This window comes from Protopterus annectens, chromosome 13.part0, assembly GCF_019279795.1.
Source record: "Protopterus annectens isolate FY-2018-M chromosome 13.part0, PAN1.0, whole genome shotgun sequence".
NCBI classification, from domain to species: Eukaryota; Metazoa; Chordata; order Ceratodontiformes; family Protopteridae; genus Protopterus; species Protopterus annectens.
The window spans coordinates 1038366251-1038393360 of record NC_056747.1 but is presented as its reverse complement, the minus strand read 5'-3'; the positions used below and the strand labels follow the sequence as shown (position 1 = coordinate 1038393360).

The 27110-nt window shown below is 43.7% G+C and overlaps 1 protein-coding gene across 1 annotated transcript in view; it reads right to left on the bottom strand.

Moving 5' to 3' along the window:
• PSMD3 (proteasome 26S subunit, non-ATPase 3) overlaps positions 1-27110 on the bottom strand; it is an 816031-nt gene that overhangs the window by 602653 nt on the left and 186268 nt on the right. The window contains exon 4 of the mRNA XM_044055035.1: positions 19831-19967. Coding sequence (XP_043910970.1) covers positions 19831-19967 — 137 coding nt within the window. The remainder of the gene's footprint in view (positions 1-19830; positions 19968-27110) is intronic.

Sequence of the window (27110 nt, the reverse complement as noted above, 5' to 3'; positions counted from 1 at the left end):
AAAAATTAGAAATTGCAGCTAGTTGAACTAATTGTAGCTGAGGCGGGACCTTGCTGAAAAAGCTCTGCAAGAAATTCTAGAACTGAACTAATCGCGACAGAAAACGGATCAATGTTTTTTGCTTGTGCCCAGTAGGAGAACCTCTTCCATTTCACTATAACTTCCTGGTAGAAGCCATGTGAGAAGATACCAAAATGTGTTTTACTGTTGGTGTGAAGTCTTGAAGCCTAAGTTTGGAAGTGGAGCAACCATGCTGTCAAATTGAGGGTCTAGAGAGCAGGATGAAATGTTCCTGGCATATGGGTCAGAAGATCTGGAACTGGGTCCAGAACCCATGGTTTCTCCTGTAGGTGAAGTCAGAGAAAGAGGAACAAAATCTGACGAGGTCAATATGGAGCAATGACCATCAGCCTGCTTCCCAAGGATTTTGCTTTCTGAATGACTTTGGGTTTCAGGGGAAAGGCATACAGTAGTCCCGAGGGCCAATCGTGAACAAGTGCGTCTCTCGGCGTCTCCCCCATAGGGGGGATTAGGGCAAAGTAGCTGCTGCATTTGGTATTCATGGGAGTGGCAAACAGCTCGCATTAAGGCTGGCCCCATTTTCGGAAAATCTTCTCCGCTATGTTTTGGTTTAGACGCTTCATCAAAGGGAGGTTTCAGGAGTCCTTTGAGAATTAGCTTGTTCTTTCCTGTAAGACACGGGAGCAGAAAGAGTGAGAGAAAGTACATGTCTCATGGAGATGAATGGCCCCCAAACAATAAACACAAATATTATGCCCATCAGTAAGTGGCATTTTTTGTGAACATTTCTGGCACTTTTTAAAGCCTGAAGGCTTAGGTTCCTTCTCTCTGCTTTCCTTAGACATCATAAGAAGGAAACACAACTACTAATACTGAAAAAAGTGTAAGCACTAACTACACCTCTATAGAAAAACTAACACACGCAATATTTAATATCCTAACAACACACTATAATAAAACACAGCGCATCTATTAAAGAGAAAGGGAGAAAAACAAGTCTGCCCTCTTTAAATGGGCACAAGGCCCTCCAACTTAAACGGACCTAGTAGAGCTACAACAAGGGGCACAATAGACAAACCATCTAAGCTAAGAGGGTACTTCGCTCTCTAACTAAAACGAGCTAATACACACTCTAACCAACTATTCTACAAAACAATTTGAAGGGAAAAAGGAGAAATGGCCCTGTGACTAAATGACAGCCAACAAGCAACAAACACAGTAGCAAGATTAAACTGCACACGCAACACTAGAGGAAAAACTATCTATATTACTATAGCTAGACTAATAATTATAGCAAAAGACAAGAAAAATATTAAGTTTTAAACAAACTTAGCCACGACCAAGGAGACAGCATCCGAACTCGTAAAGCAGCAAACGAGATTTGGGGAATTACACCACTGCATGATGGGATACCTATTCAGCCATGAGCTAAGTGAAAGACTTCGAGCTAGTGTATTCAGCAGAGTCGGAACTGAGGATCGGCTCCAAATCCAACCAGTAAGAATGAAGGCGAGATAGGACAACATAACATCATCTGTTTAAACAAATCTCAGAGGTTCACGCCCCTCTCTAGATTTGACAAAGGTACCGGGTTCCACTTCCCTAATTAATATTTGGGGAATCTCCTTAGGCCCCTCAGATATAATCCGCCATGGTTCCCCCTTCATATCTGCACTATACATAATGCACAGCCTCAGTGATCATGTGGGTAGACAGCTTTGTTTCCAGAGATCTGTGGGATTACACCACTGCATGACGGGATATCTATTCAGACACGAGACAAGTGAAAGACTTTGAGCTTTAGTATTCGGCTGAGCCGGAGCAGAGGATCGGCTCTGAACCCAACCAGTAAGAATGAAGGAGAGACAGGACAACATAACGTCTGATATTTGGAGACCGTCCTCGCGTTCTTCATCCAACTCAATGAAAGCATCCAATGCAGGCCTGAAGGCAGAAGAATCAGTGCGTGTCATTTTGGCTTTTTTCTTAAGTGGTGGCTGAATGTTGGGACAGACAGATTCAGCCATGGTACCCTCGATCAAAAGCTTCAGACGTTGGTTTTATAAACAGAGAAGGATGACAGACAACTACAGAGGTTCTTATGGACAAATGCCTGACAAATCTCTCACTGTGTATGGTCATATGTAGCACCCAAACAAAACAGGCACTTATTTTGTCTATCTTTATGGGGAATATGCCTACCAGACAAACACTTTCCCATCCTGGATGACATGAAAGCTACAGGGAGGAAAAAAAGGAAGCAAGGAATCCCAAGGGATTACTTATCTTTAGAAGGCTTGGTGGATGAACTAACTCAATGAATGGTGTGCAGACCAAATTCAGAGGTAGCATGTGGATTGGAGGCAAAGAAGCTCCGAGAATTAGGCGGCCATACATCATACATGTACCTTACGCCTTGCACGTAGGACATAAGTCTGCATACGACGCCTGGAAGGTGTAAGACTTTGGTATGCTGGATGGATGTTCTGCTATACTCGGTAGGATATCCCAATAGTAAAGAATGCTGCAACAATAAGGAAGAACACTGTTCGTTCTCTGATCAAGATTTAATGCACAGTTTGTTTATTTTTCCAAGCATCTTTTAAATCTAGTAACTTGAAAATGGAGAGGTGGAAAGAGAGATATACAGTATATAGTATGTTGTTGTTGTTGTGTCTTTCGGCTTATCCTGGTTAGGGGTCACCAGTACATAGTATACAGACAGCATTTTGAATTTTGATTTGAAGATTTAGAAAAGAAACGTCTAGAATAGGTCTTAAGGTTACTTCCTTCTTTGGCACCATAAAAAATTTTAAATAAAATACTTTCCCTATTTGATCTGGGTGAATTAGTTCTATAACCGCGAGACAGCATTACATCTAGGACAGAAGGAAATAGGGAGGTTTGACTGGATGGATGCACAGGAATCCCTTGAACAGGTGAACGGGAATCCCACTGCCAGCTTAGGACAAAAGGAAATAGGAAGGTTTAACTGGATGGATGCACAGGAATCCCTTGAACAGGAGGAAGAGAATCCCAATGGCAGTTGTAGCCTTTCTGAATGATTCTCATAATCCAAATGTTTGAAGTTATCTGGTGCCATAGAGGGAAGTGAAAACCTAGACTTTGAGAAAGCTTTATGGGAATGCCAGGAGTTGGGAGGGGAAAACATGACTGGTGATATAGTCAGTATGCCTTTTCTTAACATTGTCCTCAGTTTTGGGTGGATCCTTCCTTTTTTTTGAACCTCCTTGACAATGCTTTCTGAAATGTCTGTCTGTGCCTTGCTGGGATTTTTATTTTGTTTCCTATAAAAAGGAACCTGAACTGGAAGGAATGCTTTTATTACATTTTGGCATGAATGGCTGAAAAATATGTAACCCCTTGAAATAACTTTCCCCTTTCATTACATTTTTTGAGGATCTCACCAGTGACCATTCAGAAGCTCAGCTTTTAAATCCTCTGGTAAAATTCTGAGAACACAGTCAAGGAAATATTAACACTTAACCAGTGACAGCTGCACTAGAAACAGCATCAGCAGTGTCATAACATTTTAGAAAGTATGGTTACCCGGGTCAGATAAGATATTAAAGAATTCAGCAATATGCTAATGTCTGAGGAAGGAAGGTCAGCAATTAACTTTGTCATACTGTCAAAGGAAGCTCATAGAAAACTGCAAGCGAGCCTAATAATTCACAATTCTGAAGGCTTAAGTGGAAGTATAAACTTCCATCAGAAACCTACCAAAGTCTTTCAAATGTCTGTCAAAACAAATAGGGGTAGCTACTACATGGTGAGTAACAGAAGATTGTTCTGTCAGAGAAATTACTGCAGGGTCTAATTTGGATTTGAAAAAAGAAATCTGTGGGTCTGGGGGAGCCTTGTAAAATTTATCAGACTCTCTGGGGGCAGGTGGCTAACTGACAGGTAAACTGCCTGCAAGGAAATATCATCCTAGGTTGGCAAAACAGGAGGAATAGCTGCAGGTTGAGGAAAATCCGCCGGTAGCAAATCATATCTTTCCTAGGACTCGGTATTTCTATTTGTTCCCATTAAAATAACACCTTACCTTCCTGCAAAAGTATTAGACAAACAACTTTTCTGGTGGGAATCGGAATTAAAACTTTCCTCAGAGTCAGATTCCCCATTCTGTGGAGCAGAAACTTGAAAAATACAAACTAATTCCTGTCCTTCAGTCTGAGAATCCGAATTGAGAGAGAAAAACATCTTTCGCTTTTTAAAATGACAGGCTGGTTCAGACTGTAAAGAGTGAAAGTCTTTAAATAATCCTTTAGCAAAACCCAGTCAATCCTCCTTATATGCCACAGGTGACAGAGGCACAACTGAAATGCCTAATCTTATGTTTCCTTTTCCTGGGATATCCACCCTTCTGTCCCCAGAAAAACAGTGCCATGAAGAATGGTCCTCTTCCCAGGAATCAAGCTTCTCAGAGCAGCTCTGCAAAGGAAAAAAGTCTGCCCCCACCTCTAATACCAACAAGAGTGGTTCTCCCTTGCCTGAAGAGGGCAGCTGAAGGATATGCCTTCTTCTTGGACCTTAGGGGTATACTGAACAACAGTACCAGGAACTGAGAGAAATTAATGATCTAAAGAACCTGATAAGGCCACTAGGTGGCCAAGGCATAGTGAAAGCAAAAGTCAACACCAAAGCCTCCTGCATAACTTTTTTCTTCTTGCAGATCAGGGAGGAAACAACTGAGGAGATGGGACACACGTCCATGTCTCCACCAAAATAAAGTTTCTGACAAGCAGGTGATGGAGGTTTAGTGGTCTTGTTTCCAGACTAAAAATTCAAAGTTGAATGAAAATGTTTTGTGACGACTACTGAAGCAGTACAGTTGTGTACACTTACCATAAATAAAGATGTTAGAGTGCATTCACTGTTGCACTCATCACATTTAGGTTATCTGCTTGCACTAGCCCTCAGTCGGCCTGATTACCAAAGTCTTGGGTCCTGCGTCGGTTGCTGTCTCATCTTCAATGACGTCAGGTAGTCAGGGGTATAAAGCATGCAGCCGACGCCATTACATCAGTTTTTCTTGCTCCAGATGTCAGGTGCCCCCATAATGGGAAGCAATTATATATACAAGGTTGCACCTCCATCAAAAAAGCAAATACACCAAAAAGCTTTAAACATAGTAAGCAAGAATAGAGGTATAGCCAATAGAAGTCAGGGGGCTGCAGGGAGGGTAACTAGGACTGCAACAGTGAATACACTCGGAACATCTACATTTATGGTAAGTGTACACAACTGTACTATATTCTTCGCGTTTCACTGTTGCAGTCATCCCATTTGGGTAGATTCCCAAAGCTAAGGATGGGAGGAGGAAATTAGATAGCATTAGGACCAGCTATAAAGCCCTGCAAGACTGCAGTGGCAAAGCCAGCTCTGGATTTAGAGAAAATTGGCAAATGGTAATGCTTGGTGAAATTATGGACAGAAATCCAGCTTCTAGAATGTCCCTGGTAGGGACACCTCTAAGAAAGGCTGTAGAGGTAGATTCTGCCCTTGTTAAATGTGGTCTTATCCCCTGTGGGATAGGTTTTCCATGGTGCTTATAGCAGAAATGAATGCAATGGCCTATCCATTTAGAAATGGTTTGCTTTGAAATGGTCTTATCCTCTGCTCCTGCAGCAAATGCCACCAGCAGCTGTTCAGATTTCCTGAGAGGTTTAGTCCTGTCAAAGTAAAATCTAAGTTGTCTGTGCACATCTAAGGAGTGCAGTACATGCTACCCTTTGTTCTGTGGATTAGAAAAGAAGGTTGGCAAATGAATGGACTGATTAAGAGCCACACTGGATACTACCTTGGGCATGAAAGAGGGACTGGTCCTGAGGGACACCCTGTCCGCATGAAAGATGATGAAAGGCTCCACTGCCATAACGGCCTGTAATTCAGACACCCTTCTTGCTGAAGTGATGGCTAAAAGGAAGGCTGTTTTCCAAGAAAGGAATTTCAACTCTGCACTTGCAGCTGGCTCAAAAGGCGGTAGAGTGAGTTTTTCCAATACAAAGTTAAGGTCCCAGGCTAGAGTTGGGGCTCTCCTAGGTGGTCTTTAAGTTTCTGGCCCCTCTGAGGAACTGCTTGAGCAGTGGGTGAGAGAAGAGGGGTGGTTCTGTGTTGTAATGAGCTGAAATGGTTGAGGCATGAATTTTGATGGAGGAAAAGGAAATGCCCTTGTGAAGCATCTCAGTTAAGTATTGAAGAATATGAAATAAATTGGACGCTGCTGTGCCCATCCCCTGTTTGGCTCCAGGAACAGAATCTTTTCCATTTTTCAGCATAAGATTTTCTAGTACTAGGTCTCCTTGCCTCCAGAATGACATCAAACGCTTGTTTACTGAGGGATGGTAACGGAGAGATCAGGTAATTAGCCAGGCTGCTAGGTTCAGGCTTTGAAGCTGAGGGTGCAGAATCTGGCTCTCCTGCTGGGACAACAGGGTAGGGGGTCTGAGGCAGGTGCCATGGTGCCAGCAGTGACACTGCACAAAAGGGGGTACCAGTGATGGTGAGGCCAGTCTGGTGCAATCAGTATCATCCTTGGTTTGTCCTGTTTTATCTTTAGTAGTACCTTGGAGAGGAGAGGCAGAGGAGGAAAGGCATAAACTGATAGATTGTTCTAGGTGAAGGACAAGGCATCCACTTTCCAAGCTTGTTTGTGGGGAATCCTTGTGCAGAATTTATCCAATTGGTAGTTTTGGGGGGAGGCAAACAGGTCAATATCTGGGCTCCCCCATTTGTTTATCAACATGTTTAATGTCTTTGGTTCCAGTTTCCATGCGTGTGGGTCCATGACATTTCTACATAGTTAGTCTGCCAGTGTATTTAGCTTTCCTGGCATGAAATGAGCCTCTAGGTGCACTTGGTAGCTCAAAGCGGTGTTCCACAGAGCCATGGCTAGTCTTCAGAGATGTTATGAGTGGGTTCCCCCCTGCTTGTTTATGTACCACACAACGGTGGTGTTGTCCGTCTTTACCATTAATTGTCCTGGAAGAATGTGGTCCTTGAAGGCTGTCAGAGCATTCTGTACAGCTAACATTTCTTTTTGATTGATATGCAGGTATATTTAACTTGGTTTCCATTTGCCTTGAATGCACTTCCCTGCCAAGAGAGCCCCCCATGCATAGTCTGATGTGTCTGTTAGGATTTAGGTGGCAGAGGGTAGAGTGAATGGCAGTCCCTTGTAGTTTCCTCATTTGCAGTCTTGCATATGGAATTAGGAGAATGCAGGAGGCCATGAACCCCAAGGCTTGCAGTATTTGTCTTGCAGACAGCAGGGTCTTTGTGGCCATTAGTTTGAAGTAAGCTGTCAAATTAACTTGTTTCTCTGGCATGAGGAAAGCCATCTGGGAAGTTGTGTTCAAGCTTGCTCCCACAAATACAATTTGTTGGCAGGGAACAAGATGTGATTTTGTTTTGTTTATAGTGTACCCCAGAGAAGTTAGCACCTTTTGTACAAACGCCAGATGATTGAAAAGTATGTCCTGGCTTTCTGCCTGAATTAGACAATCGTCTAGGTATGGGTATATTTGAATATTTACTTGCCTGCAAAATGCAATGACTGAAGCTAGGCACTTTGTGAATTCCCTGGGCGCAGTAGATAAGCCAAAGGGCAGTTCCGAGAACTGATGGTGCATGTAGCCTGCTTTGAAGCGTAAGTATCTTCTGCAAGATTCCCTGATTGGGATGTGCAGGTAGGCTTCCTTTAAATCCAGTGTTGCCAACAGGCATCCTTGCCTAGCATAGGAAGCAACTGGTGAAGACTTGCATCTTGAATTTTGGGATCACCAAAGAAGTGTTTAGGATAGAGAGATCCAGGATAGGACACCAGTAGTTGTCTTTTCTGGGCACCAGGGAAAAGTCTTGAGTAGAAACCTTGTCCCCTTTCCTCTTCTGGGACAGTTTGAATAGCCCTTATACTTAAGAGAGAGAACTTGCTTTTGAGCCTCTGCCCACCAATTTGGGGGTAGATCTGGCCAACCGTTTGGGGTTGGTAAAGTGTGGAAGTGGAATCTGTATCCTTGGGGAAACTATATTCAAAACCCATTTGTCCTGGGTAATGAGTTCCCAGTTTTTTGCCTGCAGAGCAATCTTTCCCCCTAAAAGAGCAGTCAGTTGAGAAGGGCTTGGAAGTTTTAAAGTTAAGTCATTGAGGCAATTTACCAGGGGGGGGGTGTCTTACTACTCCCTGCTTTGGAAGTGGGAGCCCCCCCACTGCTTAGTCCTGTACATACCTTGGGACTGAAGCCTGGGTTGTTCTGCTGGTTCTGGGTTTGGACTGAGAAAGCCTGGAAGAGGCAGGAAAGGGCCAATGCCTACTAAATCTTGGAGGCTGTACTTGCAGGAAATCTTTAACGGTTTGCATAGATTTAGCCTTTTCCTCCATCTTTTTAAGTACTACTTCTGCTTTGTTGCCAAACAGGCGGTGCTGGTTTAAGGGAGCATCCAGCAATTTAACTTCAACATGATCTGGCAAAGATTGCTCCTTTAGCCAAGCAAGCCTTCTAAGTACAGACTCAGTGACAGCAGCCCTGCAAGATGCCTCTAGTGAATCAAAACCACATTGCAAAGTATGTTTTCCAACTTGTTCAGCAGAATGCATTAAATCCTGTAAATCCTTACTTTCAATACAGTCAGGAATCAACATCATTTTCTGTTTAAGCAATCCAATAATATGCTGCTGATACTTCCAACATATGAAACTGGCAGTTTAAGGTCCTAATGGCCAAGGTTGCAGAAGTGTATACCTTCTTACCCCATCTACCCAGCGCCCTGGAATCTCTATCAGAGGGGTAGGATTTTTGGCAGTAGTAGCCTTAATGCCCTTGGGTCCCTGTGAAATGGTCTCAGGATCCGCAGTAGGATTTTTAAAGAGGAACTTGTGAGAGTCAAGAACCCTGTAATATCGATCTGGTTTTCTAGGAGCAGGAGGTAAGGAGTCAGGGGCCAAGCTAGATTCCGAAATGGCATCATCAACAATGTCCAGTACAGGGGGGATAGCTAAAGTCCTGTGTTGGGGCAGGAGTAAGAAATCCCTAAGCCTCTTTTTAGAATCAGAGTAATCCTGGCTTTCCCAGCGAAAGTCCTCTGCATCAGAATCCTCATAGGTAGATAAGGGTAAATCCTGGTCAGAGGAAACAGAAATTTCAGAATCCTGATCAGAAGAATCATAAGCAAATTCAGTCCTAGGTCTATTACAGGGGGAAGGTTGGCTTCCCCTGATTAAAGTAATAAGGTCTTCAGCCATTCTTATCATTTGTTTTTTTAGGCATAGAGGCCTGACCATGCGGTCTGGGTGTCGGTTTTCTAGACATGGATCGAGTTTTAGGCCTTGAAGAAGATGGCGTCGGTTTAACATGCAAGTCAGTAGGCCTGAATACACCCTCAGAAGCCGGTGCCTGCACAGCAGCTCCGGACCCATCCAAGGTAGAGATATCCACAGGTTCCACAGTTGAAGCATCTCGCTGCATACCGGACACTGAATGGGTCTCAGTAGAGGCCTGCGAATCTGAAGTAGCGGGTATCAGGGGCTGTGAAAGTGCCTCACTGAGTACCAGCGAACTGGCGACTAGCTTAGGAGAAGCGTCATCGTCAGCTTTGGACCCAGGCGGCCTGTCTCTGTCTATCTTTGCGTTTTTTTGGAATGTCGGTAGTCGGATGGCTTGGGTAATTGAACAGAGTACCAAAATATTTGGAAGTGTAATATACAGACGACGAATAGTTCGTTGTTTAAATAAGGCACAAAACCAACAGTGAAGTACGTCGTGGTCGGGGCCTAGGCAAGGAATACAGTACGAATGAAAATCTTTTGTGAGGTATTTGCTTTCCAAAAGAAATACAATTACTGACTTTTACTGACATCGGTTTAGAGCAAGAAAAAGTTTCCTCAACAGGGTACTTAGCTTTAGTTGTTGACTTCGGTTCTGAAACTCGAAAACGAAATTTCAGGAGTCGGCTGACCGGGAATTGCGAACTACTTCTGCTTCAGGCACCGCACAGCAAGAAAGACTGATGTAATGGCGTTAGCTGATGTCATGGAAGATGAGACAGCAACCAATGCAGGACCCAAGACTTTGATAATCAGGCCGACGGAGGGCTACTGCAAGCAGATAACCCAAATGTGATGACTGCAACAGTGAAACACGAAGAACATCAATAGTTCCTACACCCAGCAATAATTTTTGATAGAAAAATGTTACTATTTTTTTGGTGAAGAAATGTATAACTGAAAGGCATTCTGTAATGTAAGACTTATCTGCCAAACTTTGAAGAAGTACTAGCCAGCAGTTGATTCACTGAAGTCGCAACATTCAGCACTCATCAGCAAAACAGTTGTGAGATTTTGGCACCCAAACTGCTCACTTTATACCGCTTTACTCGAGTTGAACAATGGTTAGGGTATATGGGCAGTGCCCTAACGCTTTGAAAGCTGGCTGATCATCCAATCCTTGCAAGATATGTCCCATATAGCTTAGATGTTATAACAGAGATCTAATGATGAACATCTAGGACTTCAACCAGTTCTAGACTTGTACCACGTGAAATCTGGTGACAATAGGGGTTACTCATAGATGCATATACTCCACAACAGTTGCCAGTGGATCTAAATGTATGACATACATTGTTACCCTGGATGCAGGCAATGGTACTACCACAATGGAATTGGGTATCTGCAACTACACAGATGCTGAAATCATTGACAGTAAGGAGGGCCTCATGTTCAGAGATCTTGTTCTTTAGGTTTCTGGCATTCAGCATTGCTACCTTGATACCCACATTGGAGTTTGCTATGTTTGGATGTCAGTGTTGTGAACTTTGCCTAAAAAAGCCATTATTGGGGGGGGGGCCAAAAGTTTTAGCCAGTATGTGAAACTTGGGGATAAATGATGTAGACCACTCATGGCAAAGCTGATAAGCGTATTGACCATTTCATCCCATGCAAAATACAGGATCCCTTTTAGTCTGACACCAAATGAGCTAGTCATTTCCTGAAGCAAATTAATTTATCCTTTAATTTAGAAATCATTCTTGGTGAAAGCAGAATATAGCTCTGCTACAGCCTTTGAAGAATAAGCACAACTCAACAGCGTCTCTTTGCATTCCCCCAGAGTTGAACCCTAAAGACCATTTACTCCACATGGCAACAAGAGGTCACACTTCTATCTGGGGCAGGACTACGAAAGTCCCTAGTAACATCCCTAATTCATTCACCAGAGAGGGATCTATCACCTTATCCTTTGCCATCCTGGTACATGTTGCATCAATGTCTTACAAGGAGTCATCAATGACCAAGACAGCTCTAGAATGAGCTACAGTCTTATGGGACCTTAAGGATACTGGGGTGAATTACAGACAACTCCCAAAGCAGCAGGTGTGGGGTTAGTACTTGTTCTACATGGCTGAGCAAGCTAACAGGTTATCTAGGAGGCTTAAGAGGCTTAAGCAATGATTTTTTTGCAAGCTCAGAATATGTAGGAGTAATGTCTTTCCTGTTGTGGCAACTTAGTGCTACTGCAGTGCTGTTCAGTGACAGTGGGTAGGATAGAGAAGCTAGCCTCCAATTCACATAAATATTAGCAGCTCTCACAGGTGGAGTCAATAAATTATAGAAGTGGGTGGTCAGTAAATATGAGTTGGTTACTATACTGTCTTGGAAAATCAAGAGAAAGTAGGTTAGCTAAGGATGAGACTAAAGCATGCTGGGACTCTGTGGTGATGGTTTGTGCCCCCCCCCCCCAAGGATTATTAAGTGCAAAGATTAACAGCTAATATGATTAGATGGTGGTCTAGGTAACACAAATGTATAACTAGCTTAGTTACAATAATAAGGTAGAGCAGCATATAGCAGCCTGCTGCCGATTTAAAAACGCAGACTGCTTTCAGAAGCACATCAGACTGCAGGGAACAGGCATGTCCCACTGTATTGCTTGATAGTGTTTTCACCAGCACTGCTGTTAGAAGGAAGCCAACATAGAACATTTTGCTGCTGACTAAAAATGACACTGCTTTCACAAGTGCTGCTGAAACTGGGGAAGCAATATAAAGAAAGCACATATGTGGAGGGGGATGCAATACACAAGTAATCATATGCAGAAACTACCCGACAGCACAGCCACAGCAAGTAGCACTTTAAGGGAAATAATGAACAGCAAGTGATAAACTGCAAATGAAACCCTGAAACACAACCAAGAAAGAAAAAAAAAACAGCAGAAAAAGTTTATTACTAACTGAAACATTAGTGGTTATAGTTCACAGTTACTCGGCATGCAGTCCTGGAAACGATTAAGGAGTCTAGTCTAAATTCCCAATTACTCCAAAGCAATGTTTGGTTAAATGACTTCCTCAAGGTCACACAGTAGACAATTGAAAATGGAAAGATTCAAACCATGCACCCTTGGCTCAAGAAACAGTTTGTTAATAACTCTGCTTTAGTCCTTTGAGCTAGACAAAAAATGACTGCAGAGAAGCAACAAACATTTTAATCTTGACAAAAATACATACTGCTGATCCCACGGAATCAAACAGCATTCTGTTGCTGTTGACTAAACACTACATGGCTTTTGTTAGTGTTTCTTGTTTGCAGAGAAGCTCCATTCAGTATTCTGAATGTGTTGTTTAACAAACACTGCCAAATGAAGAGAAACAACATGTAGCATTCTGCAAAAAGACTACACTGCCTTCAAAATGCTGTGAGAACAATGAAGCAAAATAGAACATACAGCTGGAGGGGTCAATATACCACTCAATCTTATGCTGAATACAGAAGATCAAAAAAGTACAGTTTTGTACCTACCATAAATGTAGATGTCCGATAGATATGCAACTGCAGTCCTTACATATGGGTTGTCCTGCCTCAGGCAGCCCTTCGGTCGGCCGGATTCCAAAGTCTGGGTCCGGCGTCGGCTGATGTCGCCTCTTCTCTGACGTCAGAGCGGCTGGGGTATAAAAGCATCAGCCGACGCCATCGTCTTCAGTGTTTCTTGCCCCAGATGCCAGGTGCCCTCCAAGGAAGGCTAAATTTAGTGAATGGATAAAAATTCCAGACATGCAAAACAGTAATAAACAGATACACCATAACAGATATCCCCAGCTAATATGAAAAGGGGGAAGTGGACCCTAAAAAAGAGAATTACAGAGGGGTAGGAGGGAGGGAAAACCTGACTGCAGTTGCATATCTATCGGACATCTACATTTATGGTAGGTACAAAACTGTACTATGTCCTTCAAGAATGCAACTGCAGTCCTTACATATGGGTTGAATACCACAGCCAAGCTGGGGGTGGTAGGATCTAAGATAAGGATGGTGTAGCTAAAATGCCCTGCAGGACTGCAGAAGCAAAGCCTGCTCGGGATCTGGAATATAAAGGCAGGTTGTAATGTTTGGAAAATGTATGCATGGAGCTCCATGTAGCAGCTTCTAGAATGTCCTTTGTAGCCACTCCTCTTAGAAAAGCTGTGGAAGTGGCTGTCGCTCTGGTGGAGTGTGGCCTGATATTGGCTGGCACACCTTTTCCATGGAAAGAGTAGCAGAATCTGATGCAGTTTCCAATCCATTTTGAAATTGTTTGTTTGGAAATTGCCTTTCCTTGTACTCCAGCAGCGTAAGCTACAAATAACTGGTCAGACTTTCTGTTGGCCTTTGTTCTGTCCAAGTAGTAGCGCAATTGCCTGTGTATGTCCAAAGTGTGCAGAAGCTTCTCTCCTTTATTTTGAGGATTGGGAAAGAAAGTAGGCAGGTGAATTGCTTGATTTAGAGAAACCCTGGATATCACTTTTGGCATGAATGAAGGATTGGTTCTTAAAGACACTCTGTCCTGATGGAAAATGAGAAATGGAGGTACTGCCATGAGGGCCTGTATTTCCGAAACTCTTCTTGCTGAAGTAATTGCCAACAGGAAAACTGTTTTCCAGGAGAGAAATTGCAATTCTGAAGATGCTGCTGGCTCAAAAGGAGGAAGAGTTAATTTTTCCAAGACGAAGTTGAGGTCCCATGCAGGCACTGGTGGTTTTCTTGGAGGTTTAATATTCTTTATCCCTCTTAGAAACTGTCTTAGCAAAGGATGTGAAAACACAGGTGGATCACAGTTGTATTTTGCTGAAATTGCTGAAGCGTGTATTTTTATGGAAGAATATGAAAGGCCATTGTGAAGCATTTCTGCCAAGTATTCTAGTATCTGTGGGATGCTCATTACTGATGCATCCTGACCCTTGTTGGCATTCCAGATGTTGAATCTCTTCCATTTGGCTGAATAAGTTTTTCTGGTGGAAGGTCTGGGTGCTTCCAGTAAGATCTCTTGAACTTTTTTGAAGAGAGAGATATGGGGAGAAGTCATGGAACTCTCCAAGCTGTCAGTTGCAATGTTTGTAGGTTGGGATGAACAGTCCTGTAATTGTGCTGAGTTATAAGCAGAGGCCATTGAGGCAGGAGCCACAGCTTGGTGCGAGTTATGCTCCTTAGTAATGGATACCAGTGCTGTCTTGGCCAGTCTGGAGCTATCAAAATGCCTTTCGGTTGTTCTGTTTTGATCTTCAGTAACACCTTGGTCATTAATGGTAGAGGTGGAAATGCATAGATTGTTAGAGAATTCCAGCTGAAGGAGAGCATCCATTCTCCAGGCTTGAGGATGGTGTGTCCTTGAGCAGAACTTCTTCAGATGATGATTGAGGTGTGAGGCAAATAGATCTATGTCCGGCCTTCCCCATGCATGAGTTATTTGTGAAAAAATGTCTGGATGCAACATCCATTCGTGCGGGTCCATAATGTTTCTGCTTAGACTGTCCGCCAGAACATTGTCCTTGCCTGGGACAAACTGGGATTGCAACTGTATGTTCAGTTTCAGGGACTTTTCCCAAGGAGTCATTGTTAGTCTGCAGAGGGGGTAAGAATGGGTACCTCCTTGCTTGTTTATGTACCACATAACAGTGGTGTAGTCTGTCTTTATTAGCAGATGGCCTTGCTGAAGAAATTTTCCGAAGGCCTCGATTGCATGAACCACTGCCAACATCTCTTTTTGATTGATGTGCAGATGCAATTCTCGGGGTGTCCATTGCCCTTGAATGCATCTGCCCTCCATGTGCCCCCTCCCCCCCCCCCCCCATCCATGATCTGAGGCATCTGATGTAATGGTTTGGCTTGCTTGAGGTTTGTTGAAAGACATGCCTTTGTTTAGCTGGCTTGCTTGTGCCCACCACAAAAATTCCTTTTGTAGACATGGAATGAGTGGAATAATTGCTTCCAAGTTGTGGCTGTGTTGAGACCATAAACTTTTTAGGTACCATTGTAGTTTTCTCATATGTAGTCTTGCCAGTGGAAACAGAAGAATGCAAGATGCCATGAAACCCAGGGCCTGCAGGATTTTCCTTGCAGTCATCTGGGTGTGCTTTGCTAGGCTTTTGAAGTAACCTGGTAATTGTTCTTGTTTTTCTTCTGTGAGGAAAGCCATTTGTGAGTTTGTGTCCAGTTTGGCTCCTAGAAAAATTATTTGTTGGGATGGCAGTAGTCTTGATTTTTGAATGTTGACTGTGTATCCCAAAGCCTGTAGTAAGTGAATGACATAGTCCAAGTGTCTTATCAAGCCTTGCTTGCTGTCCGCTTGTATAAGGCAGTCGTCCAGGTAAGGATATATTTGTATCCCCTGAAGTCTGCAATGTGCAATTACTGATGCCAGGCATTTCGTGAATACTCTGGGCGCAGTAGATAAGCCAAAAGGCAATGCTGAGAATTGATAATGCTCTGACCCTGCAAGAAATCTGAGGTATCTTCTGCAGCTGTGTCTGATTGGGACATGCAGGTATGCCTCCTTGAGGTCCAGAGTAACCAGCCAAGACCCCTTGCCCAGCATGGGAAGAAGTTGCTGTAACGTCAGCATTTTGAATTTTGGCACAATGAGAAAAGTGTTTAGAGCGGACAAGTCCAGTACAGGCCTCCATTGCTTTTCTTTTCTTGGAACAAGGAACAGTCTTGAGTAGAATCCCTGGCCTTGTTCCGGAGGAGGAACCTTTTCTATTGCTTTGATCTGTAGTAGCTTTGAAACTTGTATGAGTGCCTCTGCCCTTTGATTTTGTGGCAGGTTTGGCATGCCTTGTCTTGTTGGTAAGGTATGGAAGTGGAACCTGTAACCCTTGTCTATTATGTCCAAAATCCATTTGTCCTTTGTAAAAACGTGCCAATTTTTTGAAAATATAGATAATTTTCCGCCTAAAGGTGCTTCTCTTTGAGCCTTGGTCGGCAGTGTCAAAGTCAAGTCATTGTGATTGTCCCTGCGGAGCAGTAGAAGTTCCTGCGCCACTTCTCTGATTAGTTGGTTGCCATTGGCGGCCCCTGTAGGAGCCTCGGTATTGCCCTCTACATCGAGCACGCCTGTTTTTTCCCCTTTGGAACTTGTCAGTGTCTGGAAAGGACCAATTCTTCGAAGGCCAATTCCTACTGAACCTTGGTGGCTGAACCTCGAGGAAATCTTTGACTGTTTGTACTGATTTAACCTTTTCCTCAATTGATTTCAACACACCCTGTGCATTAGCACCAAATAGCTTGTCTTTTTCCAGAGGTGCATCTAGAAGCTTTACTTTAACATGATCTGGTAATGTCTGTTCTTACAACCAAGCATGTCTACGTATGACGGCCCCTGTCATAGCTGCCCTACATAAAGCTTCCAATGCATCATAACCACACTGAAGAAAATGATTGCTAACCTGCTGAGTATTATGAACCAAATCCTGCAAGGCCTTTCTATCTATAGGCTCAGGAGAGGCTAACTTTTTCTGCAAATCATCCATCAAGAAATCCTGATACTGAAACATATGAAAAAGGCAGTTAAGTGCCCTCATGGCAAGGGTGGATGAGGTATAAACTTTTTTACCCCACCTCTCCAGGGACCTAGATTCCCTGTCTGCGGGCAAAGGATTTTTGGCCGTGGAAGTGGCCACTCCTTTGGGCCCCTGAGAAATAGTTTCTAGATCAACAGAGTGGGCCTTAAAGAGATGTTTATGAGTTTCAGGAACCCTGTAATATCTGTCTGGCTTGACAGGAGCAGGAGGGAGAGAATCAGGAGAAGTACTGGAGTCTGCGAACACATCATCCAATACATCTAACACTGGGGGTATAGCTAAAGGCCTGTGCTGGGGTAACTTAAGGAAGGTCCGAAGCCTTTTCCTGGAGTCGGAGAAATCCTGGCCCTGCCACTGAAAATGCTCTCTCATGGAATGGAGAATTTCCCCGAAAGAAATATCCTCAGGAGGAGAGGCAGAGGGAATGCATTCATCAGCATCAGAATCCTCGTAGGCCGGGAAGGATTCTTCCTGGGAGTCTGAAAGGCCTGACTCACCAGAGACTTTTCATCTGAGGAAAGGGTATCTGCCTGCTCAACCCTAGGCCTTTTGCTTGAAGGCGGCTGAGAACCTCTGTCTTGATGAGCCTGAGAGCCCCTGATTAAAGAAATTAGATCTGCAGCTAAAGTCATGATCTGTTTATCAGAAGTGGGACCCTGTGAAAAAGATTTAGGAGGGTGAGACTTAGCCTGGCTGGCAGCCTTAGCACGTGTGTAGGCCTTGACAGACAGACACAGGAGGCCTAGCTGCCCCACGTGCTGGAGTAACTTTCAGGAGGAAAAACAACCGGCACCGGGGAAGCCTCCGGGACCGAAGTGTGCGGTAAAGCAGTGTCGTCGGCCTGGAGCGGTAGAATTACCGCCTCCGAAGAGACCGATGCACTCGCGGTAGGCTTTAGCGTGGTGTCGGTGGAAGTCGCGGGCCGCGAATGTCGGTCCCGGTCCTTCCGTTTTTTGGAAATATGTGCTGTCGGTTGTTCCGACGGCATGATATAGGAGTAATTTTCCCCAAAAAAGTCTTCAGCAAATTCTGCCCGGCGCATAAGTGTGCGCTTATTAAAGCAAGCACAGGCAGCACAGGCCGAGACGTCGTGGTCTGGGCCGAGGCAGGGAAAGCAGTAAGAATGGAAGTCCTTATGAGGTATTTGTTTACCACAAGACAAGCAATTATTAACTTTTGCAGTTTTATCTGACATCGGCTGAGGCAAGAAAAGGTTCCCCAACGGGGTACTTAGCTTTTTGATGACTTCGGATCTGAAAACACAGGAGCTGGATGACCGGCACTTGCGAACTGCTTCTGCTTCGGGCACCACGTGGCAAGAAAGACTGAAGAAGATGGCGTCGGCTGATGCTTTTATACCCCAGCCGCTCTGACGTCAGGGAAGAGGCGACATCAGCCGACGCCGGACCCAGACTTTGGAATCCGGCCGACCGAAGGGCTGCCTGAGGCAGGACAACCCATATGCAAGGACTGCAGTTGCATTCTTGAAGGACATCTGTACATGACAGCACAGCACAGCAGCAGGAATATTTTTAAATAGTAATTATGCTGTACTGCAAGTGATCAAAGTGAAAATAAACTGAAGCTGAAACCCAGAAACACAAGCACAGCAATCAGGACTGTAAAGAAACTGCTTCTGTTGTAGAATTAAAAAAAGAAAAATGCCAACTTTTGTTAACAGACTTGTTATCATGGTTTAGTGGAAAACAATAACGGCTTAATAGAAAACAGTTACATTGGCACCTTTGAGTGTTACAGGTTACAGCTTCAAAGCCTTCAAGCAGTGGCATATCAGTTCTGAAAAAAAGTGCCTTGTGTGCCTGTCAGATTCTAAAATGAACATGCTGCAACTGTGCATGTGTAAACCAATACAATAACTGTACTTGCAAGATTAATGACTATACTGCATAATGCATAAGGAAATAAAAGTAGAAAGTACTATCCTAATGAGAAGATTCTTCACTACAATTCACTGTAGAGAAGTGACTTGTATTTTCAAGTCCAGAAAATTCAAGACTCTCAGCATTCCTCTCAACCTCTAAGCATAAAAAATCTGGACAAAGCCTGACAGAAAGAGGGTGACAAAAGCCCAAAAATACAGACAGATTTTAAATACTGCTCTTATAAACTCAAAGTTACTAGAAAAGGATTTGTCTTGGCATGCATTTTTCTGAAGGATATGAAGTCTGAAATACAAATGTACATCATTATTTAGTGACTTCAACCCTCAGATCATCCCAGTGATTTTACAGAAAATCACAAATTTTATGAGGAACAGATAAAAAAATGAGGCAAAAATCTGAACATTCTGCAAAAATTTGTGCAGTTGAGAGGTATGGAATCTCATGCAGCTACCCTGTGTTAAATCTAGCAAAATAGGTCTAAGCACTACAACCTCTTTCTTTACCAAATGTTCCCAATTTCCAAAAGGCAATCTGGGCCTAAGCATATGCTGTCAACTTATTTTGTGTCCATTTGTTTTATTTGAAAAGTTGTTGTATGGCCCACACACATGATCTTCTTTAGGATCTGACAAAAGTAATGAATTTGTCATATGTTTCCTGCATCACACTTTGGTAGGGATTTTGTAATGTATTTTAACCCAAAAAAATACTAATGTGCGTCACTAACATACTAAATTATCCAATCCAGAAGCTTTTCAATAAGGTAGTGTGCAAAATGGAACAATAACTCCAAGCCAAAAATCATGCAAATGCAGAACGTGAGTCACGGTCCAAGCAAACACAAAATAACTTCTACTTCAAATTGCTCCTTCCAAGAGGTCAGAGAACAATGCCAGCTAAAAGACATCACCAACCACTTCCATGCACATTTTTCTTTAAAGTGATTTAAACATAAGAAAACAAGAAATGCAAGGACTATATATACATGCAGCTTAAAGCTCCTGGAAAACTTCTCGACAATGTAATCAGCATAAAACAATATCATGCTCACACTCACCTTCGAATTGAATCAAGCTTGTTAAGAGATTCATAAACACGGGAGTGATAGTAATAGCATTTTGCTGCTACCAGATCAAGGGCTCTTCGATTTTGTGAGCTAATCTTCTGCATGAGGTCTTCAGATATTTTTTGTACCTAAAAAGAAAAAAGAAATCAAACAGTATTCATCACAAATAGCATTGCCTGACTGTATATTTTTAAGTAATTCACTCCTCCCCAGTTAAAAGTGTTTTGTTCATATTCATATGTGCATATCTGAATCTAATAAGTTGAGTGCCACAATACATTTGTATCCTTCTCATTCATTTGTTTTTTGGGCTGTGGTTTAAGAAAAAAAATCTACAAAGTTTACTATTAAAAAAACATCTGAAATAAATTTACTGCATCCCTTGGTGACATCGCCTTTGGGATATTGGCTACAGTGAGCTGTGCCTACAGACCTTACTTGCAACACTTCTGCACACTCATGATGGTGCATCCATTAATAACTATGGACGTATCTCACTCTTCTCCATGTTGATGTCACTGAGGTTTAAGTCTGCAGTTAACACTTTGCCCAATATCATGCCACAGGGATAATTTTACTTTTATAAAAAAAAAGTAGAGGCCAAATACATTTGGGCAATGGAGCAAAATTGTTGTTTGGCACTTTGTACACCATATGGCATGGTGCAAAGGTAAGAACATTGTCAAATAATACCAAGTACATGCTTTTGCCTTCTGGGGGATTCCTGCTGCTTAACAATACAAATGAGCCAGTGAAAGAAAGTATCAAATTAAATGAGCAAAACAAATTCCACATACCAGTCTGCTTGACATGTCTCGAGTGTTTTTTATGAATCTCGCTACCTAGGTCAATTTCTACTGCTTCTACACATTTTCTGTGATTGTCTACTATGTAAAATGTAAAGTGCACTGTATTTCACCTAGGCTGTGCATGTTAAGTGATTAGTTTTGATCAACATACTACCTGGTAAACAAATTTAAATACAAAGATACACATAATACCATAAATTCAAGTCTCATACTTTATGCAAGCCAACCAAAAATATATTTTCTAAATATGAAAGTGAGGTGCACTGTGAAAACAGTCCTATGACTGATGACATAACTCAGTTGCTTACAAGGAAATATGTTTGCAAGCAGATGATGTTCTTGCACATTTTTCCTTCATAGAGAGCTCACAGTTGCCTCCAGCTCTACTCTTGAAAAGACAATATCATGGCCTTCACATCATTCAATCACAGTGATTCTTCACAAAAGTGAATGTTAATCTTTTTATGGATGAAACTGTAACAGTGACATGTGGTTAATGACAAAGGTGTAATCCTGAATCAAAATACGTAACTTTAGCATGACACAGTCTCAGACGTTCAACTTCCATTTTAGCACAACATACTGATGTTCCAGACCTTGAAACAACCAATTTTGGCCTCCCTAGAATAGTCATTCAGTAGACTGTATTTGCAAGGTCTGCTTTGATTTGCACACCCCAAGTAAGGCTTAATGAGTTTGTCTCTATGCGACATTACTACTGACAGCAGGCAAATCTGTGACCCGCTTTCTCAGCTATCAGCTTAGGATTAGTGCTACTGTTTTTGCTCTTGGTGAGAGTAGGAGCACAGACTCCTAGCTGTGCATAGCTAAGATGAGACCAATAGCCATGCAGTGCCCAACAGGTGGAACACCACTTGTCAAAATTCTTGGCACACCTAATTTACTCTTTACAAGTGCAGTTAGAGTAGCTACGATATGACTTAACTTCAGAGTATCGCCCTAAATAAGTCATCCATAAAAATTCCAGGTCTACTATAACAGTCTTTCTCCAGTCCTTGAGTACTGTGATGAGCCGCAATTCTCTACCTACTGGAAACATGCCTCCTTAGTCTGCTGTTGCCCCATTTGTGGCTACTCTGATCACATTATAGAAAGATTCCTGAACTTGATGCCCTCCTGCAAAGTACAGTTGCGTACACTTACCATAAATGTAGATGTTAAAGTGTATTCATTGTTGCAGTCATCACATTTGGATTATCCCTGCCAGGGTAGACCTCAGTCGGCCCGAATACCAGAGGCTTAGTATTTTTGCGGTTACCATTGTTCCAGGACTGATGTCAGGTCATCAGTAATATAAAATAAGGCAGCCAACGCCATTACATCAGTTTTTCTTGCCCTGTTAAGAGCCCCCAAGAGGGAGCTAGGTTATGGTGGAAAAACACCACCAGTAAAAAGTAAATACCAAAAATTCCTTGTAAGGAGAGAGAGAGACAAGGGGGATGGAGGGAGGGAAACCAGGACTGCAACAGTGAATATACTCGAACATCGACATTTATGATAAATGTACACAACTGTACTATGTTCTTCGTGTTTCACTGTTGCAATCATCACATTTGGGTTGATTCCTAAAGCTGAAGAAAAGGGTGGAGGCAGTCAAGAAGACTGGGGGCTGGCTAGGATGCCCTGCAAGACTGCGGTGGCAAAGCCTGCCCTGGATTTGGAGAAGATAGAAGGTGGTAATGCTTGGTAAAGGTATGAACTGATGTCCATGTTGCAGCCTCCTGGATATCCCTGGTGGGGACCCCTCTGAGGAAAGCTGCAGAGGTGGAGGTTGCTCTGGTAGAATGTGTCCTGACCCCCTTGGGAGGAGGTTTCCCATGTTGCTTGTAGCAGAAATGGATGCAGTGTGCTATCCATTTGGAAATGGTTTATTTGGACATAGCTTTGCCCTCTGCTCTTACGGAAAAGCTGACCAATTGATCAGTCTTTCTAAAAGATTTAGTCCTTTCTAGATAGAATCTGAGCTGTCTGTGCACATCTAGAGAGTGCAGTATCCTTTCCCCCTTGTTTTGTGGGTTAGAGAAAAAGGGCAAATTAATGGATTGGTTGAAAGCCACACTGGACACCACTTTTGGCATGAAGGATGGGTTAGTCCTGAGGGAGACCCTGTCAGCATGGAAAATGTGAAGGGCTCTACAGCCATTAGTGCTTGTAGCTCGAATACTCTTCTTGCTGAAGTGATGGCCAGAAGCAAGGCTGTCTTCCATGAGAGAAACTTTAACTCTGCTGAAGCTGCTGGATCAAAGGGGGGCAGGGTGAGCTTTTCTAACACAAAGTGTAGGTCCCAAGCTGGGGTAGGTGCTCTTCTGGGTGGCCTCAAGTTGTTAGCCCCTCTTAGGAACTGTTTGATGAGAGGGCGTGGGAAAAGAGGTGGCTCTGTGCTGAAATGAGCAGAGATAGCAGAGACATGAATTTTAATAGCAGAAAAGGATAGACCCCTGTGTAGTATGTCAGCAAGGTAATCCAGGATGAGAGGTAAGGAGGGCTTTGCCATTCCGGCTCCCTTAGCCTGGATTCAGGTGCAAAACCTTTTCCATTTGTCAGCATAAGACTTTCTAATGCTAGGGCATCTGGCCTCATTTATAACATCTAGAACTTGTTTGCTGAGATTGGCAGCTTGTGGAGTGGTCAGAGAATAAGCCAGGCTGCCAGACTGAGGGTCTGTAATTTGGGATGCATGACTTCTCCTACTCTCTGGGTCAGAAGGGTTGGGATCTGAGGGAGATTCCATGGTGGCAGAGGTGACAGGCTGCGCAGCAGTGGGTACCAGTGCTGGCGTGGCCAGTCTGGGGAAATCAGGATTGTCCTCGGTTTTTCCTCCCTTATTTTGAGCAGTACCCTTGTAATGAGTGGTAGTGGGGGAAATCCCTAGACCGAGAGACTGACCCACTGGAAGGATAGAGCATTCACATTCCAGGCCTTGCAGGGAGTCTCCATGGTGCAGAACTTGCTGAGCTGATGGTTGGAGTGGGAAGGAAAGAGGTCGACCTTCGGGGTGCCACTCGTGTGGGTCCAGATAATTTCTGCTTAAGTTGTCTGCCAAAGAGTTTAGAGATCCTGGCAGGAATTGTGCTAACAGGCGTAGTTGCTTGGCTGAGGCCGTGTGCCAAAGGGTCATGGCGGACCTGCACAGAGGGTACGAGTGAGTCCCTCCCCTGCTTGTTGATGTACCACATCACAGTGGTGTTGTTGGTTTTGATCAGTACAGCCCCCAGGGAGAGTAGAGGTCTGAAAGCTGTCAGTGCGTGCTGGACAGCTAACATCTCTTTTTGGTTGATGTGCAAATGTATTTGATGTGGGCTCAATTGGCCCTGTATGCACCTGCCGTCCAGGTGTGCACCCCAGGCACAGTCTGATGCGTCTGTGGTGAGGGTCTGGGCAGCATGGGGTTGTGAAGGGTAGTCCCTTGTTGTGGTAGCATGCTGCTGCACACCAAAGAAAATCTTTCCTTAAACAAGATATCATTGGTATAAGAGTTTCCAGGTCTTGAGAGTGGTGACACCAAAGGCTTTTTAGGTACCATTGTAGTTTCCTCATATGCAGTCTAGCATATGGAATGAACAGAATGCAAGAAGCCATGAACCCCAGAGCTTGCAGGACTTTCCTTGCGGATAACTGGGGTTTGGTGGCTAGTTGAGAGAAATAGGCTGTCAGGTAGGTTTGCTTTTCTGGTGTAAGTAATGCCACCTGGGATGCTGTGTCCAGGCTTGCTCCCAGGAATATATTTTTTTGGGTAGGTACTAGTTTGGATTTCTTTTCGTTGATAGTATACCCCAGGGAGGTCAGTAGGTCCTTTACAAAGGCCAGGTGCTTGAGCAGCTTTTCCTGACTGTCTGCCTGAATTAGGTAGTCTAAGTATGGATAAATTTGAATATTTCTTTGCCTGCAAAATGCAATGGCGGGAGCCAGACATTTTGTGAAAACTCTGGGAGCAGTGGATAAGCCAAAGGGATGAGCAGAGAACTGAAAATGCAGTGATCCTGCCCTGAAATGTAGATATTTCCTGTATTATTCTCTGATTGGGATGTGTAGGTAGGCCTCTTTTAGGTCTAGGGTGGTTAACCAAGCATCCTTGGAGAGCACAGGTAGTAGTTACTGGAGGGTGAGCATTTTGAATTTTGGTATCACCAGAAAGGTGTTTAGAATGGAAAGATAGAGGATGGGGTGCCAGGTGCCCTCTTTTCTGGATACCAGAAGAGTCTGGTGTAGAAGCCTTGCCCTATCTGTTCTGCATGAAAGTGCTCTATTGCCCTCATAGAGAGCAGGGAAAGGACTTGCTTTTTGGCCTCTGCCCACTGGTTTGGGGGAAGATCTGGGAACCCTTTTGGGGTTGGTAGTGTGTGGAAATAAAATTAGTATTCCTGGGACACTATGTTGAGGACCCAGTGATCATTGGTAATGGTGGCCCAGGTGCTTGCATAGAAGGAGAGTTTTCCTCCTAGGGGCAAGTGCAGGTGGGCAGAGGGAGGGGATGGAAGTGGAAAGTCATTGTGAGTTCTTACCATGAGGTGGTGGCTTAGCACTCCCTGGTTTTGAAGAGGAGGAACTCCAATGCTTAGATCTCTGCATTCCCTGGAGCTGCTGTCTGGGTGACCTGCTTCTTGGGGTTTGGGCTGAGCTGACCTGGAGGGGGCAGGAAAGGACCAGTGCTTGGAGAGGCAATGCCTACTGAACCTGGGTGGCTGGACCTGCACAAAGTCCTTAACTGTCTGCATAGATTTAGCTTTTTCTTCCATCTTTTTTTAAGGCCTCCTATGCCTTGGTGCCAAATAAGTTGTCTTTGTGCAAGGGTACGTCCAATAATTTGGATTTGACATGGTCTGGCAAGAGCTGTTCCTTAAGCCACGCATGCCTTCTAAGGACAGAACCAGTGACCGCTGCCCTGCAAGATGCTTCTAGGGTGACAAAACCACATTGTAAGGTGTGCTTAGTTACTTGACTTGCAGAATGCATTAACTCTTGTAACTCTTTACTTTCTGCACAAGCAGGAAAAGATTACATTTTTTGTTTGAGGAGTTCCATGGTATGTTACTAAAATTTTAGCATATGGAACTGACAATTTAGTGCTCTAATAGCAAGAGTAGCAGAGGTGTATACTTTTTTATCCCATCTATCTAATGCTCGAGAATCCCTATCTGAGGGGGTTGCTTTAATTCCTTTGGTCCCTTGAGAAATAACTTCAGGGTCAGCAGTAGGATTTTTAAAAGAAATATGTGAGAGTCAGGGACTCTATAGTACCGGTCAGGTTTCTGGGAGCAGGAGGGAGGGTGTCAGGAGTTAAGCTAGATTCCATAAAATCATCATCCACAACATCCGGGACAGGAGGAATGGTCAGAGGTCTGTGCTGTGGAAGATCTAAGAATTCCCTGAGTCTTTTTAGACTGAGAGTAGTCCTGACATTCCCATTGGAAATGCTCCCTTAAAGTATGTAGGGTTTTTTCTCAAAGGAAAAGTCCTCAGGTGGAGTGGCTGAAGGAATGGATTCCTCTGTATCAGAATCCTCATAAGCAGAGAGGGGTTGCATGTCTTCATATTCAGATGCATCAGAGTCACTGGACTCCTGTTCAGATAAAACTACTGGGGACAAATCTCTTTTTCTTTTGGAAGGGGTAGCTCGGCTTCCCCTGATCAGCTTTATAAGGTCTTCCACCATTTTAAACATTTGAGACTGAGGCAAGGAAGCAGGTGCCTGAGATTGGGTCGTCAGTTGGGTGTGGTTCGTAACCTGGCCCTTAGAAACTCGTTAGTTTTCGTAAGAACGGTAGATGTGAAAGAAGTCGGTCTGTGTTCAAAATCGGTAGTGCGAAATACTTCCTCGGAAGCTGGTGCCTGCTCAGCAGCTCCGGACCCATCCAAGATAGAGACATCTGCAGTATCCTTAGTCGATGAAAAGTCTCGTGGCATACCGGACTCTGAAAGTGTCTCTGTAACGGCCTGTAAATCCACAGAAGCAGGCATCAGGGGCTACGAAAGCGCCTCACTGAGGACCGGAGATCTGATGACCAGCTTAACAGAAGCATCGTCAGTAGGTTTGGACCTGTGTGGTCTGTCTATGTCTTTATCCTTACGTTTTTTTTTCAGAAGATCTGCCATCGGATGGCTTACCAAAGCCATATCGGAATTTGAGGACCGAGCGAAAATATCTAGCTACAATAAGGGCCTGACGACGTATAGTTCTGGCGTTGAACAAAACACACAAGTGACAGCGGGAGATGTCGTGGTCTGGGCCTAAGCAAAAGTAATGCAGTAAGAATGAAAGTCTCGGTGGGGGTATTTGCTTTCCACAGGCTAGACAATTGTTAACTTTTTCTGACATCGGTTAGAGCAAGAAAATAGGATCCCCAATGGGGTACTTAGCTTTAGAAGACTTCAACTTCAATTCGGAAACCGAAAACTCAGGTAGCGACCGACCGGCACTCGTGGGAACTGCTTCTGCTTCAT